Raw genomic sequence first — 20353 nt, 5'->3', positions numbered from 1 at the left:
GTAACGATGAACTGGTCTGGTAGCATAGGTTCTGGTTCAGGTTCAGGTTGAGGCTTTGCCTTTGCAACGGCGCCTCTGTGTCTTTTAGTTTTGTGTGTTCCTTATTTTCACTAGTTTTTCTCTTTTCATCCGCATTTGTTGTAGTACTCTTTTCTTATTTTAAATATTTTCTTCATAAAAAAAGAAATTTTCCAACTGTTTGTGCACTATCTTCTTCGTATGGTTGTTGGAGCTCAATTGCTTTTATTCTTATATCACTAAACTGTGGACAATATACCATAAAGTGGTTAGCATTTTCTTCTACATCACAGAATACACAGTTTATATTTCCATCTTGGTGTCTGTTTCTTATATTCAAGCCCATTGAGTTTGTCCTTGCTCTGAATAATAAAATTGACGAAAATGTGTTGTCATACACTTCCTCCTCCTTGATTTCACTTTTCCAGTTTTTATACAAAATTAGACTCTCCTTACACTCCATTTCACTCTTCCATTTGCATGTGTCCCATTCTCTTGTTCTCTTCTTTATGTCCTCTTTCGTACATCTTTTGACTTCTCTCATCGCCATCCCACATTCTTCAGCATACTTCTTCACATGCATCCACCACTTCCTCTCTTTTTCTTCCATATCATTGACTATTGCTGTTAGTAAGTCCTTTTCTCCCTTATAAATGCTATTAAGGTACCTCAGCTTTCCATCCATTACTCTTGTTTTCATAGCAGATGCTCCTACTGTACATCCCCTCTCAAGGCTACAATTGCTGTATTCTTTACACCCCCTAACATCCTTCTATACACTCCATTCTCTATTTTCTGCAACTTTTCTTTTTCCGTTTCCGTTAAGTTAATTACATTTGTTCCGTATGATATAGAAGGTAGTGATACACTCTTCCAGTATGTTTTCCCTATCAGTATCTTATTACAACTTTTTTCTGTGATCAAATATGTAAGATTAGCTAGTTTTGCGCCTTAACTATCATTTCACTTTTCTGTGTTTTGAACATATTCCTACTATCATCATTGAAAGTTAAAATTCCCAAAGTGATTATTACCAAAGTAATAATTTGAAGGGTCCAAGCCTCCGTGTGTAAACAAACTTTGTTTTTATTTTAAACTAACCTCGGGTTATCTTTACATGTCAACTAAAGCCGTTTTCACCAAGGCAAAGGTAGACGTTACTTTCATCATGCGAGTATTACAATTACCGGAAATTTCATCACCAGGTTTGAAATTGATCATCGGCTGTTACGTGATCTACCATCCCTAGCCCTGTCACTGCATGTGAAAATCCCAAACTTGGGATTAAAAAAGTATCTATTAGACATTTTAGCAACAATAACTGTATAAAACGGATTAAAGCTATGGTGAAGCTTGAGGGTTTCTGTATGAACCAAACACCATAGGTCCAACATACTTCAATTATTATTATTATTTTTATTATTATTATTATTATTATTATTATTATTATTATTATTATTACTATTATTATTATTATTATTACTACTACTACTACTACTACTACTACTACTACTTGCTAAGCTACAACCCTAGTTGGAAGAGCAGGATGCTATAAGCCAAGGGGCTCCAACAGGGAAAATAGCCGGTCAGGAAATGAAACAAGGAAAAATAAAATATCTTAAGAACAGTAACAACATTAAAATAAATATTTCTTATATAAACTAAAAACAGAATTCACAAAATAAGAGGAAGAAAAATGAGATAGAATAGGGTGCCCAAGTGTATCTTCAAGCAAGAGAACCTATATTGCTTAATAAAGGTACTCTAATATAGAACAGATTATGTTATGGGATATGGATTATTGGATTATTGTGTAGTTGGTGAAAAACTGGAAGGTCATGGGTAGAATGCAAACCCGTAAAATGCCAATAGAATTACCTATTGAGAAGGATAAACCGAAAACTATAAAAAAAAAAAAATCCAGGAAGCAGTAACATATATAAATAAATTATATCATTTTCAAAATGTAAAGGGAAAGAGGCTACTAGAGAGATACAGCGACAAAGAATTGGTTTATAAATTGCTAGAATTCTTTAAAAACAAAATAGACACATAACTAGATCATTAACAACTATTTCATATTAGGTTGGTACTATCCTTTATTTCAAAAGTGCTAGAATGTGTAATTCTTGAACAACTAATTAGTCACTTAGAAAAAAAAAAGATTGAAAAGAGACACCTATTTGTTATGTTGTAAATCAAAGGCTGGAAATGATGGATGAGAGTAAATGTGCTGTATTGATACTACTCGATCTTGGTGCTTCTTTTGATACTGTTATGCATGAACTGCTAGTAAACTATTTTCTATCCATCGGTATTGAAGAAGCCTTTGAGTAAAAAAGAAATTTTAAAAAAAAGAAAAAAAAAACTACTTGGTTTACAGAAATCACTGAGAGCAAATTGGAAACGCTTTTTCATCAAATAATCTATTAAATAGAGGGGTACCCCAGGGGAGTGTTCAAAGCCCAATGGTATTCTGTATCTATACTGTCACCGGTCAATCAAGTACTACGGAGACATGAAGGGTAATTTAAACTATTTGCAATATGTGCAATAACCCATCAAGTTACTAGAATTAGACGTCCAAAATATCTAAAGGAATTGCTACGTCATGCAGACACGCGAATAGTCACAGATGATTTCAAATGATTAGAGCCAAGATATATGTCTACTACGTAGGTTCTATGGCTCTCAAATATACAAGCTCCCATGTGACATCTAAAAGAATGAAGATGCACAAGTCTTTCAAGAATAAATTGAAGGCTTTCTTATTTTCTAAGTGCTTCAAAGACTGATGGTCCCTAAAAAATGAAAAAATGACATACGCTGACAAAGTTAAAGGAAAAGACTACTTATAATTAAATGAACTAAAGCATCAAGTACAATCATTGACAGGTAAAAAATAGGTTTAATATGCACTTATGGATATACTTGTTCTTAATACGGTCACCTTCAAATGGAAATGTTGTTGTAAACTTCACTGGTGAAAAAATCATAGATGAATCAGTAAACAAGATTCGAGCAATGGTTGCTGACACCAAAACGAGAAAAATTGGGAAATTAAAACCTAAAATAATGATATGCAATGTATACAACGACGAAGATGAAGTATTAAACAATTTGATTTAAATAAATCGCTGCCTATACCAGATTCGAAATATAGAACAGAGGATAAGTCTTGCATTCAAGAAAAGTGCTGCAGGTGGGACTACCCACTACTTGTTGAAATGAAGGCTATTCCTTATAATAGCAACAAAGTTATGTTGCGATGAATTATAGGTATCATGTGATCACCAGCTGCCACCGCTGTCAAAGGTATGGACATTTTGAAAAAGATTGCAAGCTAACGACTGATGATAAAGTGTATGGAAAATGTTTAGGAAATCATGCCACCAAGTAATGTAACTTACAATAGGTAAAATGTATAAATTGCACTAAGTTGAACAAACCAGATGATTATATAGTTAATTCAATAAATTTCAAAGTTGTTATTTTGAATTGAAAACATTAGTAGAAAATACAGACCATGGATACAAAGGATGTCATAAACTGCGTTTATGTAGATATGCAATTTGTTGGCAATAAAACAATTAGAAATCGAGAATTAATAAATGAGAAATAGTTCGTTCAAGAAAAAACTGAAGACTTTCTTGTTTTCTAAGTGCTTCGATAATGTGGACTTTATAATGAACACCAGTTATGTAGTGTGATAAGCGGAATACTCAAGAATGTATACGATAATCTGACTTTGAAGATCTTGTAGAGAATATGGATCTCTAAGTGATAGGACCTACACAGTCATATTATCGTATACATTCTTGAGTATTCTGCTTATCACACTACATAACATGTGTTCATTATCAAATCGACATTATCGAGTAAGATTGTCTTAATCGTAAAAGAAAACCATTATCAGTCATATGACTTTAGGTATTGTTTATAACATACCTTCTTTAAAGCAAATTCATTACTTTGACGCTATGATCTCGACGTAGGCTAGATATTTCTTTGAAGCGGTGTAGAATAATTAGTTTGAATAACTTGTAAATACTATATAAATTCATCTATCAAACGAATCTATGCGTTTCACATCTACAGTATTTCTAACGGTACCGTAAATGATCCTGTATAGTAATTACGAACCATATCCCAGATTCTTGCTCCCTTTTACAACTTAGCCGTTATAATTCCAGGCAAAACACGCTGTTATAAAAACGGCTTAATCTAATCCACCCGACCAACATGGAGTCAAAACCGGTAATGAAAGTTGACATTCCTCGGCCTTGGTTTCAAATTTCCGATCCGATTTATGAGTTTCTAATGATATAGATAAGTTCGTTATAAGAAAGAGAAATACATTTTCACTCAATTTAGTTTCATGTAATATATTAATAAGAATAATTAATGACATAATCAAAGAGACATATTTGACTCTTAAATAGAATTATTAATGTCACAATAATAAACTGTATGAGGCAGAAAATACTAGATACTGATCACAAGATGAATTTGAAGCTTTTGATGAAACAGAATAGTCTCAACTATTGATCATGGATACACATGCAACTTAAAGTCTAGAATACAGCTGTCAATTGTGGCCATGATGTGGATTTAACAACTTTTGTTTACTGTTACTGTTAATTTATATATATTTGGCCCCATGCATATACTGCTCCAGGTCTCATTTTTACTTTACTTTAAGGGCTGTTTGTCTGATCCTATAGCCTACTGCAGGGGAACCATACTTCCTACAGGACCTTTGGTAATTAATTTTATTGTATACATTCCAAGGCATTCAGCATTTCACACCGCATATTGCTCATTTATTGTCAAATCCACATTATCGAAACACTTAGAAACCAAGAAAGTCTTCAGTTTCCTCCTGAAAGCCTTAATATCTTTAGTTATTCAGATCTTCTAGTGGGAACTTAGTGTATATATTTTTCTTCTTTTAACGTTGTTTTTTTTTATTTTTCTTTTTTTTTGTATGGGATAAGCATGGTTGCCTTCTCTTGAAGGATTTGTTTTGGGGGTAGACCGTAGTCCCGATCGGCTGCCCTGCCTGACATCTCTTTGGACCCCGGTAGCGTATGTTCATGTATTGTACCAGTCACCAGCGTCCTTTATATATTTGGACCATATATTTGAAAGCTCTAAAACCTACAGTAGACATATTTCTTGGTTCCAGTGACTTGAAACCTTCTGTAACTATTCTCGCGTAAACAAAATTTGTTGACTGCACTATGTAGCAATTCTCTCAGATATTTTGGACGTCCGGTTCTGATAACTTGGATTATTATACATACTGTAAAGTCAATTCTAGCTTCAATGTGCAACCAGTTTAAAGCAATTAGTATAGAAGTGACCCTTTCTCGGGTGGGACACCTTTTATCTGTCTTGGGCCTCTGATTATCATGTTTTGTAATTTCTTTATTTGCACTTTTGGTAGATAGTAGTATTGACAGTTTATCACAAGTTTCTTTACAGAATATTCATCCAGGTACTTCGTTATAAAAGCTTAAGATGATATTCAGCAGATTTTACTACATTATTTTGAGAGGGATTTGGTCATTGAAAGACAAGTGACAGTCAAAGATGCTCCTAGATCAGGAACTTTACCAGATATCGGGACAGAGCAATTAATTATGTTTATTTGAACATTGCCCAAATTTCTAAGGCGGATTTTCTTTCCAACCACCATAAACTCACTTTTATTTTGATTTAATCTTAGTAGTTCAATTGTAATCACCCTCTCACTGGTAATAATTTGGTTAAGAGTTTCAGCAGTGTCGTCTATAGAATTTATGAAGCTGAATCATGTATCGTTTTTGAAAATTTACTTTGAAAAAAAAAAGAAAAACATTTAGATGCATATTCTGGAAGGAAACTTGTGATTTGCATGACTAGAATTGACTATTGTAGCCCTGTCTATCAAATTTTACCTTAGGCATAACTTAGGAAGTTGAAAAATACAATAGAAAGGGCATTGCTATATCACGTCTACAAACAACTGATTGGGCAAACACTTATTGCCCATTAATGGTAGGAAAAAAGAAAAGATATGCGCACTGGCTCATTAGGCTATTAGGGATGAATGCCATTAGTATTTGGGGAATCTTATTTAGCATCATACATCCAAAAAATGCCGTTAACAGGACTAAATACGGATGGTTTCAAGCTATTTGGCTAAGATATGTACCTCATCTGTGGGTTCTAGAGCTGTCAAAATTAATATGAAGCTACAAGATTAAGAATTTATATGGGTTTTATACAATAAACTTCATTTTGGCATGAGAGGGCCACATGATACAATGTACTATAAGAAGAAATTGAAGTCTCGTATTTCTTGGGTGTTATGATAGTGTAGATTTGACAAGTAAGGTGGATTATACTGTACTGTTTCGTATCTCCCTTTATATCAAGAGCGTGCACGATGACAATGTCGCGGGGAAATGAATCCAGAAACACAGTCTAAAAATGAAATAAGTATTGTGTTCCCCAGTGATTGAACAATGAGGAAATTATAATACCCAATTCTGAAATATACGATGTAGTCGCAAATTAACTAGCAATTAACTTATATTTAATCGAACACATAGACAAAAATTATGATCAAACTCGAAAACAAAGTAATGTATCATAGCATAATGAACAATGCTTAATCGTTTTAAAAGTAACGATATAGGAAACCAAGCTGTTATGCCATAAAGCTAGATTATAATTTTTAAATTGAATTAGAAACAGTATTCTAAATTCATTCTGGCAAGTGAAGGGAACGCTCATGAGTTGCCGAAATCCCCGAGGAAAAGGGCAATCTTTGTGTAGTGTAGTGTTGTTGAACAATCAGCTGGTCTCGACTCTCGAGACTCCTGCAAGGAACGTCTGCCGACGACGTTGATGCCAAGGTTATGGAATTACATGTGTGGGAGGGTGATGCCAAATGGGGCTTACCCTCAATGGACCTGAAGAGCCTGCAGATGTTGGTGAGAACTAAAATTTTGCCTTAATAACCATTCTCTTGGAATACTGCTGTTTCGGCATTTTCGAAGGACGGCAACCTACCGTTAGGCTGTAAATGTACTTACTACTGTTCATAGATACGACTTTTTAGGTTAATTTACTTAATCTTATTCTTACCCATTGAGTTTTTTTCCCATGCAACTTATTCTAGAAGCACCCCGTTTTCACGTAAAAGGTAGATTACCATACCACAAGGGTTTCATTGTTGTGTATTACAGGGCAATGTAACCTAGGAAAACAACAACTTTTTCTTATAGAAAAAATTACTCTCTCCGAAAATGACACTCGTTCCCGTCGCAAATGAATAGTTTCAGAAATATATATACATCTATATCCTCCGATAATGGGGGACCCCCAGTGGGAACTCGGGGTTTTGGGTGGGGAAAACATACTGGGGATACAAGTAATTTTATTCAATGTTAGCTTGGTGTTAGGTCTGATGGTTGCAGGGGCAAAGCCTCGCTCTCCCCATAAAAGTAAGGACGTAGTGATTTATGTCGGGTAGATAAGGGTAATTCAGGGTATTTTATATTCCCTTAATATCCGTACAACTGGAACATCATTGATCTGTCGCCACAAAATGGTATTGTAAGACGATCAATAATTTTGTACAAGCGTATATTTACTGATCTGTAGACATATAGTATCCTATCTCCACTCTCTTGCAAAATTTTACATGATAAAAGTGGCTCTGAATATTCTTAAACCTGAGAAAATTATTTTCCCTGACTGATTATTCATATATTGAGTTTTAAGTAAAGATTTTGTGAACATGCTGTAATTTCGAAGCCTACCGTATAATGTTTTTTTGGACAGATTGGATGTAGAATATTGAACGTTATGAATGAAAAACCACATTCTATAAAGGAAACAAATGCAAGAATGCCACCTAACCAAAGGTTTCCCCACATAACCTAACCTAGGAGCCGTATCCTTACCTACATGGAGGGGCCAGTGAACCCCCATTAGACTACCATATCCTTAACTTTCCTTAAGACTAAGTCTCATCAATGTGTTTGCTTCCTTACGAACTTCACTCCTGGGAACGTATGACTTCTTCCACCATAATATTTTCTGCAAATGACAGACATAGCCCAGGATGTATGATGGTTTGAAATACTGTTTTGTAAACAAAGGTGGTTCACAGGGGAAAGCAAAGACCCCTCCCTGTATGTAAGGAGATGGTGATTTGAGTCAGGTTATGTGGGATGTCTTAGGCTAAGGCATATCCCTTTGATTTTATTATATTACAACCAAAAAACAACAACGAACGCAGTCAGCTAGGTCACAGTAAATGGTATTGAAATTCCAATTATCCATAAGGCTGACCGGTACCTGTCCGAAAAACTGTGTGTTCCGGCACAAATACAAATCTTCATCCTGGACATAGGATAGAATATCAGCAAAGCTGGAGAATACGGAAGTTAAAACTTTTGTAATGAGGTGTAAGCAGGTGGACGGTAGTTACCGGCTGGTAGAGGAGAGTCTTTGTCCCCTGCTTGCTCACTGAATGCCCACTTTGAATTCAGCCAACAATGTTCTTGTGAACAGACATTCTTCTAGTGGCTGGAGATTTTTGGCTTTTTATTCTTTTTCATTGTTTTTCCATCATGTTTGTGATTGTTTGTTGTGGGGATGCCTGTGGACACTCCTATAGGCAGGAAATCGATGTGACCAGTGTCGAAAGTGGTCACCCTTTCAGTGGCCTGCATATGACAGGAGGAAGAAGAGACCCTAAATAGATTCTTTGCCTTTGGAGTCATCCTTGAAGTTGCAGAAATCCCAACCTCTTCCTCTGACCCCTGGTATGTTTCCTTCTGACCCTTCTCTGTCGTTTTCCTTCGAGAGTTGAATAGAGCGGAGAATAGTGGTGGCCCTTTAACTTTAGGCCGAGTCTTGAGGCTGGAAGACCTTCCTCTTTCCCCTAGAGGAACAGGAGGTGGCCTTCTTATCTGATTTACAGGTTAACGACACCCTGCAAGTTTTATGGACCTCCTTGGGAATTGTTAGTGATGGCTCTGGCTTCGAAGGAAGCACAGGAGAGTGTTTTTGCTCCTGTGTTGCACACCTTCCGCTTGTCCTCTTCGAGGGCAGAAAAGAGAGAGCCTCTCCTTCTCAGTCTCCTCCCTTTAAAGCCATCCACTGTTACACCAGTCTCAGTATTATCTCATGAGACGATAGTAGTGGCAGAGACATGCTTAGTATTATAATGTCTCTTGCACTACCACCCTTTTGAATGCACACTCTGCCTGCATATGAGAAAGCACTTCAAATATGGACTTATATGTTGGCAAGTAACATGTCTCTCAACACGTGCACACACACCTGAGCGCGTATGGACCAACTGACCTGTCCATACTGGTCAACCCCTCTTCTTCTGATCCTGTAGTAGTAACATGCATAGTACCAGCTCTCAGTACCCCACCACCTGCCTAGCTGCTGTGCACTTAAATTTCACGCCTCACCATTGCACACTTTTGCGCGGGGTCGTCACTTTCACGCATAATTGTCGCTCTTTCTCATGTAATCGTCACGCTCCCATGAGTGATCCTATTATTCCACCTTGACAGCCCCGGGATGAGCTTCACAGACCATCAGCAGCTGTTCCAGAGCAACCTACGTGTTGACCTGACTTGCCATTAAGAGACGGTCGGCCAGTTCTTTTCCCTGATGGATTCAGGGAGCCACCCGATAAGTTTGCGGGGGTTTCCATCACGCCAGAACGACCTCCCAAGACTGTGCAGGAGGACCTTCAGATGCTTGCCCGAATTATACCAAGTAAGATAGCCATCTCTATTCAGTTTCAGATGCCAAGGGAGTGATCCCCAAGGAGGTGTTCTCCACCCATAGGCCTTCACAAGGACACAGCGGACCTGTCTACTGTGGGGAAACCACCATCGTGGTTCGATACCCTGGTCAAGGTGGTCAAGCACGCAGTTGCCCGACCAGAACCACCTAAATAGACAGCAGTAGTGTCGACCCTGAGGATCTCGCCGGAGAAATAGATCTCCTTTTCCTCTTCTCCTCCTCCATCTGACCTTAGGAGGGGACCTGTCTCTTCCAGAACCCTGGACCCTCCAATGATTGACTCATCCCTCAAGAGACCTAGTGTAGCTGTGAGATGGTTCTTGAGCATCCAGCTTCAGATAACTCTATTCCTGACAAAGAAGCAGAAGAGGAGACAGGAGCCCAATTTCTCCTCTGGCTGACTTCCTCCAACCTCGTACAAGCTGAGGTTTGGAATCCCCTTGGAAGATCACCTTGGTACCAAGGTTCCGGCCATCTCCTATTGAGGTGGTCCCCCAAGTACTTAGTCCTGTTTCTAGAACACCGGAGCACAAAGAAGAGCCTTCTGAAGAGAGGCTCAGACCTCTTCGGGACAGCAGGAACCTTCCAGACCTTCTCTGCTGGATGAATACCTGCTGCCTTGCAGAGTCCAAGGACACAAAGACGGTGCCCTAGAATGCAAGGGTAAGGGTAGCTCTTCTGCAAGAGAGAGCTCATGTGTCCTCCCTGGCAACAGGAATGTCTGCAAGCAACATAACTTCCGTTGACAACCTTGACCCACTCCGGGCTCCTATGGGTGAGAGCTCGGAGGTGGATTATGAACTGGACATGGATGACGACTATCTCCCTAGGGTTGCTAGTCCAAAGTTCAACTCATAAGTTGGACAGAGAGAGTCGGAGTATGCCTTCTGGCAGGTTCTATCCTGCATGAGGGCCATCATTGGGTTGGCTGGCCTGGAGTGGGCACCTCAGGAGGGCAAGGGCAGGATCCTAGACCATGTCTATGGCACCCAACGACCTCCTAAGGCCAGTGCAGTGTTGCCCTGGTGGAAGGGGTTGATGGCCACCAGAAAGAAGGGGTTCTCTCAGATCGCCTGGTCATTTGGTTTGCTTTAAGGGGTCTCGTCCTCTAAGCTCCCCCCACCCCCATTTGTCCAGCAGAGGAGGTATTATGAGACTTCGGACCAGCCCTTTCCCGCCTTGCCTCTGGACTCCTCCGTAGAGTCTCACTTAAGGGGAGTATTGTTCTAGAGGCTTTCGGGGCTCTCAACCTCCTTTTTGGGGGTCTGAGATTGTAAACATGGAGAATGTAGCGATGTATGATATGCAGGCTACATCGTGGCTGGATCTGTGGTTGGGATCAGTGGGTCACTATGTTAGAACTGAGGATTCTACAAGGAAGTCTAGGGAAACCTTACTTCTATCTGGCACCCGTATTATAGAGTTTCTCGCTCACCAGGTGGTTAACCTGTGGGTGAATGCTGTTCTAAGGTGCCAGGATGCGGTAATCGAGAGGTTCCATAGACAGGTCCCCCAGGCTGAGGTTACCAGGCTCAGGAACTCCACCTTGGACGGCTCTTCCTTGTTCAACCTGAAGAGGTCCACAGAGTGGCTGAATGATGGAGAAAGTCTAACAAAGACTCCCTTATCCATAGGGCCTTGACATCCAGGCCCTGTAGTAAGGCTCCACCAGCTCTTAAGAAGTAGCCACAGACCACCAAACCCTCGACCAGTAGGACAGCAAGGTCCTCCAAGAAGGTGTCAATGTAGCCCTTTCCTGCCAAGAGAGTCAGCAAACTTTATGATCTATCCTACAACATTACCCATTCAAGGGGAGGGGGGAGGCAACACTCAGCTTCATCCCTGAGTTTATTGCTAAGACTCAAAATCTGGGAGTAGAGGATCCTAGATTTGGGCCCTTTCGGATTGGGAGTCTTCATTCTGTAACCGATGACCCAGCTCAACTGTTAATTACCCCAGTGAGGAGTTTGAGGTATCACTTTAAACGCACAGCAGTAGCTCGCCCCCGAGTGTAAGCACTCTTCTTAGGCAGGGAGAAGGTCACGAGGAGGGTCCCAAAGAACACCATCTTAGCTTGGATTTGCAGGGTCTTAGACCGGGCATTGAACCTCGGCCCTCCTCCTGCTCGTCGACTAGAGCTCATGACATTAGGGGCATCAGTACATCCCTAGCGTCCAAGAGAAACTACTCTGTGATGCAGGTACTGCAAACGGGACTGTGGAAGCTTCAAATGATTTCCACCGCCCATTACCTGCAAGAGGTAACCCAGAGGAACATGGAGACATTCTCCATTGGTCCAGTGGCGGCTACATAACAAGTGGTTTGAAATGCCTCAGGCTCCTTGATGGACTAGTAGGAGATGGTTGAGAACATAGGTTACCCAGGATTAGTCTTGGATTAATGTGTAAGGATGACTGGCTCTTTCTTGCCTTCATCTTCACCTCTTTTGGGGAGCAGCATTCATGGATCTTCTGCAAGCTGACCTCTCCTATCTGCAGATGATAACCATTTCCCTTGTGTAACCAAGTACAGTATAGAAATAATACTTGATACATTTCCATATCCCTCGCGAGGTTAGTACAATATTGGGTAACGTCTATTTGATGCCAAAGATTCCTATTTATCTCAGAGAAATCTTAATTAGACAGTCACATTGCTAGTATCACAAGCATGCAGGTTACTCAGGCCGCTATCCGTGCATTGTACGAAGTTTTAGTGAGGTGTCAGGGTTTGTCTCAGTTACATGCCAAGCTTGTATGGGAAAACCCCGGGTCAAATGCTAAGCCAGTTGGTTCGGACTTCCACCCTCCCAATTGGTGAGTCATTCCTATAAATAGCGTTTGGTTTGTATTAGTGTCGGGACAAATGACAAATTTGGAAGTAATTCTTAGTTTTAAATATTAAACTTAGCCGGTGAATATATAAATAGCTGACGTCTCCGACGGCCCGACAGATTCCGAAAACTCGCGAGCGATCGCCATGAAGGTTGCGGGTGTGCCCACCAGCGCCGACTATCGGCCAGATACCGCATATACTTCTCAACCAAACCAGCTCTTCTCTGTCGGTGTCACCGACAACATTGGATCCGCTCGCTCTAGACCTCGAGTTTTCTACCGAATTGGTGAAGTACTTGGTTTTGGTTTTACTGGCTTTCGCTGTGTTGGTTTGTTCCTTCAATAAAACTCTTGAAACCCTTTTTTGTTGATAAACTTGGCTTTCCTTTGGATTTTCTCTGGATTTTCATAATGGCTGACCCTTCTCCTGTATATCGCAAATGTGCGAAAGATTGTAACAAACGTTTTCCGAAAGCCTCTATCGACCCTCATACTGTTTGTGCTAATTGCCGGGGTAAATACTGCCAATTAGGAGATCGGTGTGAGGAGTGTGTGGTTTTATCGGAGTTCGAGTGGTTGGAGTATGAAAAATATACTCGGAAACTCGAAAGAGATAGGGTGAGGAGAAGCTCTTCTAGATCTTTAGAATTTTCCTCTTCCCATGCCCCTGAACCTAATCCTTCCCCTGTAGTGGTAGTTTCTGAACCCCCTATTGGCACTCATGAACCTTCAATGCGTGATATGTTTTTAGCTATTCAAGCGTTGGGTGAGAAGGTCGAAACCTTAGCATCGGACAGGAACCTTCTTTTAAAGAGTCAAAGTGGTAAAGTGGAAAGTCAAAGTGGTAAAGTGGAAAGTGCGCCTAATGTGTTTAGTGTTGCGACCGAGGGTTCGTCTGTTCGTGCTTGTCACTCCCCTAGTCCGAGACCTCTTTCAGGCTCCCCTGCACCAGGGAGAAGGAATGTTGTAGGACTTAAGGGAGTGAGAGGTGTAAACCGACGTACAGACGTTCCCTCAAAGGTATCAGACGTTTCTCATCAAGAACGTCCTTACCATAAGACGGGGGAGACTAAGTTCTCCTCGTCTTCCGACGATTTGCCGCATAAGAAACCTTGGCGTAAGGTTTCTAGACCCTTAAAGCGCAAGTCAGACCCTTCAGGACAGGTCCAGCGTCCTGGCTGTAGCCATTGGGGCAGCTCTGACCGTATTCAGTCATCGGATGGCTGTTCGCCTGTTAAGCGTAAACGTGACAACGAGTCCGAGGGTCTCGTTCGGTGCGATGATTTGCATGCACAGACGTTGCCGACGTCACGGCCCGTTTCGACTCCCGTTGACCCGAAGTGGAGTCTTACAGGACATGCAGTTGAAACTTTCATCTTTAATGGAGGTTTATGAGCATGAACAGGTTGGTAAAGATCCTTTGCTTGCGGTTCGCCAGTCCGACAAGCGTGACTCTGGTCTTCAACCGCCTAAGCAAGATTTGTCTCGTCATTATGACGTTAGCGCTAATGTTATCGGTGCTGTTAAACGCGACTCTGATCGTGTTCCTCGTCAGTTACGTGACGTGGAACCTCTTTTTCCGCAGACTCAAGGTGACGTTCAACAACTATCACCGCAGTCTAGACGTGACGTTCGTCGGCCGACTCCGTTGCCCCGACGGGACGTTGAACGTCAGTCGCCACGGTCGGGTGTTGTTTTTCAAACTCAAGTCCTGCAGTCAGTGCAGTCCCGACGTGATGTCGAACGTCAGTCGACACTGTCTGTTGTTGTTTGTTAGCCTCAAGACTTTCAATCTTTGCAGTCTCGACGTGACGTCGTTACCTCAGCTGTTGCTGCGGCTCCGTCGCATATTGATATAGCCTGTCAAGCGTTGCCTCCTCGGCATGCCTCTCCGTGTCGCGAGACTTTGCCGTTGTCGGATGAAGTTCCTTCGGATGAGGAAGTCGTTGATCCCCTTCCTGCTGATGTTCCTTTGGGGACTCTTTCGGATGGAGAAGAGCCTAGGGTTGCTCAGCCCTCCCTTGATTTTAAGAAGATCATGCTTATCTTTAAGGACCTGTTTCCTGATCATTTTGTTTCTGCTGCTCCTCGTTCGCCTCCATCTGAGTTCATGCTGGGCCTAGCTTCTTCGACTCCGTCGTTCACGAAGTTAGTGCTCTCTCGCTCTTCTAAGAGAGCTTTGCGTTTGTTGGGCGACTGGTTAATGTCTAGGAGGAATTTGGGGAAGTCTGCTTTTGCTTTTCCCCCTTTCAAATTGGCTTCTCGTGTGAGCGTCTGGTATGACACGGGAGAAGTTCTCGGCTTGGGGGTGCCTGCCTCTGCCCAGGGAGACTTCTCAAGCCTCGTAGACTCTCCTCGTCGTCTGGCCATGAGACGCTCGAAAGTTTGCTGGTCCTCTTCGGATCTAGATCATCTCCTCAAAGGAATTTACCGTGCCTTTGAGGTTTTCAATTTTTTGGATTGGTCTCTTGGAGCCTTGAGTAGGAAGGTCTCGTCAGCAGACCGAGATGTCTCTGTTCAGATTATGTCGTGCATGGACAAGGCAATTAGAGATGGCTCTAATGAACTTGCTGCTACTTTCACAGCAGGGGTTCTTAAGAAGAGAGAGACTCTGTGTTCTTTTCTGTCTGCAGGTGTCACTCCTTGTCAAAGGTCAGAACTTCTCTTTGCGCCATTGTCTTCTGCCTTGTTCCCGCAGCAGCTTATTAGAGATATTGCAGCGTCTCTTGTACAGAAGGACATTCATGATTTAATGGCCACGTCTGCTCGTAAGGCTGTACCTTCGTCTTCTTATGTCAACAGACCTAAATTTGACACTCCAGCGACAAGGTTTATCCCGCCTTTTCGTGGCAGAGCTCCCAGTAAGGGAGGCTCTCGTGCCGATAGTAAGCGGGGCAAGAAGAGAGGATCTAGATCCTCCCGTGGCAGAGTCTGACTGCCCACGTCCTCAGACAGCAGTAGGTGCCAGATTGACCAACTTCTGGCAGGCCTGGGAGAAGAGGGGTGCAGACCGGGAGTCTGTTTTGTTGCTGAAGGAGGGTTACAAAATTCCTTTTGTACGGAGACCTCCTCTAGTAAAAGATCCGATAGACCTCTCTCCCAGGTATCGAGAGGAGACAAAGAGACAGGCGTTACATCTTCAGGTGTCTCTGTTGTTAGAAAAGGGGGCGGTGGTGAAAGTCTCGGACCTTCAATCCCCAGGTTTTTACAACCGTCTCTTCCTGGTTCCGAAGAACACAGGAGGTTGGAGGCCAGTGCTGGATGTCAGTGCTCTCAACGTGTTTGTTGTAAAAACAAAGTTTACGTTGGAGACCACCAAATCCGTTTTGGCAGCAGTCAGAGAGGGCGACTGGATGGTCTCTCTCGACTTGCAGGATGCGTACTTCCACATTCCGATACATCCAGACTCTCAACATTATCTGAGGTTTGTGTACAGGAATGTGGTGTATCAATTCCGAGCACTGTGCTTCGGCCTCAGCCCTGCTCCTCTTGTTTTTACGAGGCTCATGAGAAATGTAGCAAAGTTCCTACATTTATCGGGGATCAGAGCCTCCCTGTATTTGGACGACTGGTTACTCAGAGCGTCGTCCCGTCATCGCTGTCTGCAGGACCTACAGTGGACTTTGGATCTTGCGAAAGAGTTGGGCCTCTTGGTGAACATGGAGAAGTCACAGCTGACTCCCTCCCAAACGATTCTCTATTTGGGGATGGAGATACAGAGTCTAGTTTTTCGGGCTTTTCCGTCTGCCAACAGGATCGAGCAGGCTTTGCTCAAAGTCCGTCTCGTGCTAGAGAAAAACCGTTGCTCTGTGAGAGACTGGATGAGCCTCCTAGGGACGCTTTCGTCTCTGGAACAGTTTATCTCTCTAGGGAGACTTCACCTACGCCCTCTCCAGTTCCACCTAGACTCCCATTGGAACAAGGAGAAAACTTTGGAGACGGTCTCGATTCCAATCTCCGATCCAGTCAAGACTTGCCTAGCTTGGTGGGACAGCAATATAAGACTTCGGGAAGGTCTTTCTCTGGCAGTCAAGAACCCAAACCATGTGTTATTTTCAGACGCATCGGATTTGGGTTGGGGGGCGACTGGACAGTCTGGAATGCTTGGGTCTGTGGGCCGCAGACCAGAGGAGCCTTCACATAAACTGCAAGGAGCTGTTAGCAGTCCATTTAGCACTGAGGAGTTTCGAGAGTCTGATTCGAAACAAGGTGGTAGAAGTGAATGCAGACAATACCACGGCCTTGGCTTACATCTCGAAGCAAGGAGGCACTCACTCCCACGCTCTTTTCGTCATCGCAAGGGACCTCCTCATTTGGTCAAAAGATCGAAACATCTCGCTTTTGACGAGGTTCGTCCAAGGGAAGTTGAATGTCTTGGCGGACTGTCTCAGTCGAAGAGGTCAGGTGATTCCTATGGAGTGGACGCTCCACAAGGATGTGTGCAAGAGTCTTTGGATGACTTGGGGTCAACCCACCATCGATCTCTTTGCGACCTCGCTGACAAAAAGGCTCCCGACTTATTGCTCTCCGGTCCCAGATCCAGAGGCGGCCCACATAGATGCCTTTCTGCTGAACTGGTCTCACCTGGACGTTTATGCGTTTCCACCTTTCAAGATCCTCAACAAGGTGTTGCAGAAGTTCGCCTCTCACGAAGGGACCAGGTTGACGTTGGTTGCTCCCCTCTGGCCCGCGAGAGAGTGGTTCACAGAGGTACTTCTATGGCTGGTAGACGTTCCAAGGCGTCTGCCTTTGCGGATGGATCTCTTACGACAGCCTCACGTAAAGAGACTTCATCAAAGCCTCCCCGCGCTTCGTCTGACTGCCTTCAGACTATCGAAAGACTCTCAAGAGCTCGAGGATTTTCGAAGGAGGCAGCTAGAGCGATCGCGAGGGCTAGAAGATCCTCTACCATCAAGATCTACCAGTCGAAGTGGGAGGTATTTAGAGATTAGTGCAAGTCCTCCGCTATTTCCTCTTCCAGTACCTCTGTAGCGCAGATTGCGAATTTTCTGCTATATCTGAGAAACGGTCGCTCCCTCTCTGCATCCACCATTAAAGGCTACAGAAGCATGTTGGCTTCTGTTTTCAGGCATAGAGGTTTGGATCTTTCGAATAACAAAGATCTCCAAGACCTCCTTAAGTCTTTCGAGACCTCTAAGGAGCGTCATATTTCAACTCCTGCTTGGAACTTGGACGTAGTCCTACAGTTCCTAATGTCAGACAGGTTTGAACCTTTAAATTCAGCCTCCCTGAAGGATCTTACCCTCAAGACACTTTTTTTTGGTGAGCTTGGCTTCGGCTAAAAGGGTCAGTGAGATCCAGGCTTTTAGCAAGAACATCGGCTTCTCAACAAATAAAGCAATATGTTCTCTTCAACTTGGTTTTTTGGCCAAGAATGAACTTCCGTCTCGTCCTTGGCCTAAATCTTTTGAAATACCTAGTCTTTCTGAGATCGTAGGTAATGAAGTTGAAAGAGTGCTGTGCCCCGTTAGAGCTCTTAAGTTTTACTTATCTAGAACTAAACCGCTACGAGGTTGTTCAGAGGCTTTATGGTGCTCCGTTAAAAAGCCCTCTTTGCCCATGTCTAAGAATGCGTTATCTTACTTTATTAGACTTTTAATTCGGGAGGCACATTCTCATTTAAGTGAGAAGGATCATAGTTTGCTTAAGGTCAAGGCTCACGAAGTTAGAGCGATAGCGACTTCGGTGGCATTTAAGCAAAATAGATCCCTTGAAAGTATTATGGACGCGACCTTTTGGAGGAGCAAGTCGGTGTTCGCTTCATTTTACTTGAAAGACGTCCAGACTCTTTATGAGGACTGCTACACACTGGGTCCATTCGTAGCAGCGAGTGCAGTAGTGGGTGAGGGTTCTACCACTACATTCCCTTAATCCCAATATCCTTTTAATCTACTCTTGAAATTTTTAATCTTGTTTTGGGTTGTACGGAAGACTAAGAAGTCTTTCGCAATCTTTTTGATTTGGCGGGTGTTCAAAATGTTGTTTCTTGAGAGCGCCCAGATTAAGGGTATTGATGAGGTCCTGTTATAGGGGTGTTCACCCTGGATATAGCAGCTCCTGGGAGTCTTTCAGCATCCTGAGAGGATGGCTGGGCTTCGTGAGGATAGCGGACTAATGAGGCAGAGTAATCATCAGAATCAGCTTCCTTACCAGGTACCTATACTTAAGTTTGTTTTTTTGAATATTTGTCAAAAACTCTTGAGCATATACGCCTTTATTGTTTTAATACTGGTCTCTACCCACCAACATGGGTGTGAATCAGCTATTTATATATTCACCGGCTAAGTTTAATATTTAAAAATGATATTTTCATTATAAAATAAATTTTTGAATATACTTACCCGGTGAATATATAATATTAAAGGCCCTCCCTTCCTCCCCGATAGAGACCCTACGGACTGAGAAGAACTGGTTTGGTTGAGAAGTATATGCGGTATCTGGCTGATAGTCGGCGCTGGTGGGCACACCCGCAACCTTCATGGCGATCGCTCGCGAATTTTTGGAATCTGTCAGGCCGTCGGAGACGTCAGCTATTTATATATTCACCGGGTAAGTATATTCAAAAATTTATTTTATAATGAAAATATCATTTTTGCTAACGATACAAAACTGCAGCTATTTATACAAATTATCATGCCATCACCTGTCCCCTTAGAAAGTCCTCCCTACAATCAAAAGTGAGGTAGACACGCTGGTGTGTGTGTGAACGTGGTAGCTGGCAACCTCCACTGGTTGGTAGTTCCACCTCGTTTAAAAGCCTTTATGGCTAGTCTTCTAGCTTTGCCAAAAGATAATCCCTATAAATAGCTACTGGTTTGTATCAGTAAGAAAAATACAAATTTGTCATTTCCCTTCAACCACTCCCCTCAGTTCTAGGCCTAAGGACAAAGGGGCTATTCTGTGACAGGCTGGTGAGGGGGGTTTCACCCTCGTACCAGCTGTCAGTACCGACTACTGCCCCTTGTTTAAAGGACTCGGGTTTATATAGCTAGGAAAAATACAAATTAGAGTACTTATAAAGTTTTTTTTATACCTGTACTGTATTTTTCTCATTTCATGTTAATCAATTTTCCCAATAATATAAGTTGAGTATCATCTATTGGGGAAACAGGGTGGTATATTATGTCAGGTATCGCTTATTCGTCAACAATACTGTACAGTAATTTATAATATATTTTATCTTTAAAGGCATATGTGAAATTCTCTGGAGCACCGGTTACTATCGTAAAATCAAGCAATCCATTTAGGTCACCCACTGGACAACTTCCTGTTTTCAAGTGTTCTGAGGGTGCCTTCTCTGAGTTCTCTCAGGTTACTACATTCCTTCGAAAGCAGGTATACTTTTTGCTGATTATTAGTTTTATTAAATCTATATATGAATTTAGAATTAGGAAAATAGATAAGCTATGTATTTAGTAGGATTGAAATAAAGATGTAATAATAAAAGATGTTATGAAAATTAATTTGTATGTGTGTTGATGTCTTATCAAATTATTGATATATCCAAATGTTTCTTTTTTCTGTAAGATTTTTATAGTGGAAAGCAATGCCTGAAGATTTATATTTTTTGACAAATCAGTGAGAGTTAATCTGAATAGTTTCTCTCTCTCTCTCTCTCTCTCTCTCTCTCTCTCTCTCTCTCTCTCTCTCTC

The 20353-nt window shown here is 42.0% G+C and overlaps 1 protein-coding gene across 2 annotated transcripts in view; it reads left to right on the top strand.

Annotated features, from left to right (window-relative positions):
* Window positions 1–6844: 6844 nt before the first annotated feature.
* LOC137642758 (metaxin-1) overlaps window positions 6845–20353 on the top strand; it is a 44288-nt gene continuing 30779 nt past the window's right edge. For both annotated transcript variants that reach the window (XM_068375603.1, XM_068375602.1), the window contains exons 1-2: window positions 6845–7001; window positions 19890–20036. In XM_068375603.1, the coding sequence (XP_068231704.1) occupies window positions 6927–7001; window positions 19890–20036 (222 nt within the window). In that variant the 5' untranslated portion in view covers window positions 6845–6926. The remainder of the gene's footprint in view (window positions 7002–19889; window positions 20037–20353) is intronic.

This window comes from Palaemon carinicauda, chromosome 6 (assembly GCF_036898095.1).
Source record: "Palaemon carinicauda isolate YSFRI2023 chromosome 6, ASM3689809v2, whole genome shotgun sequence".
Lineage (NCBI taxonomy): Eukaryota > Metazoa > Arthropoda > Malacostraca > Decapoda > Palaemonidae > Palaemon > Palaemon carinicauda.
This window is presented reverse-complemented; position numbering and strand designations above follow the sequence as displayed.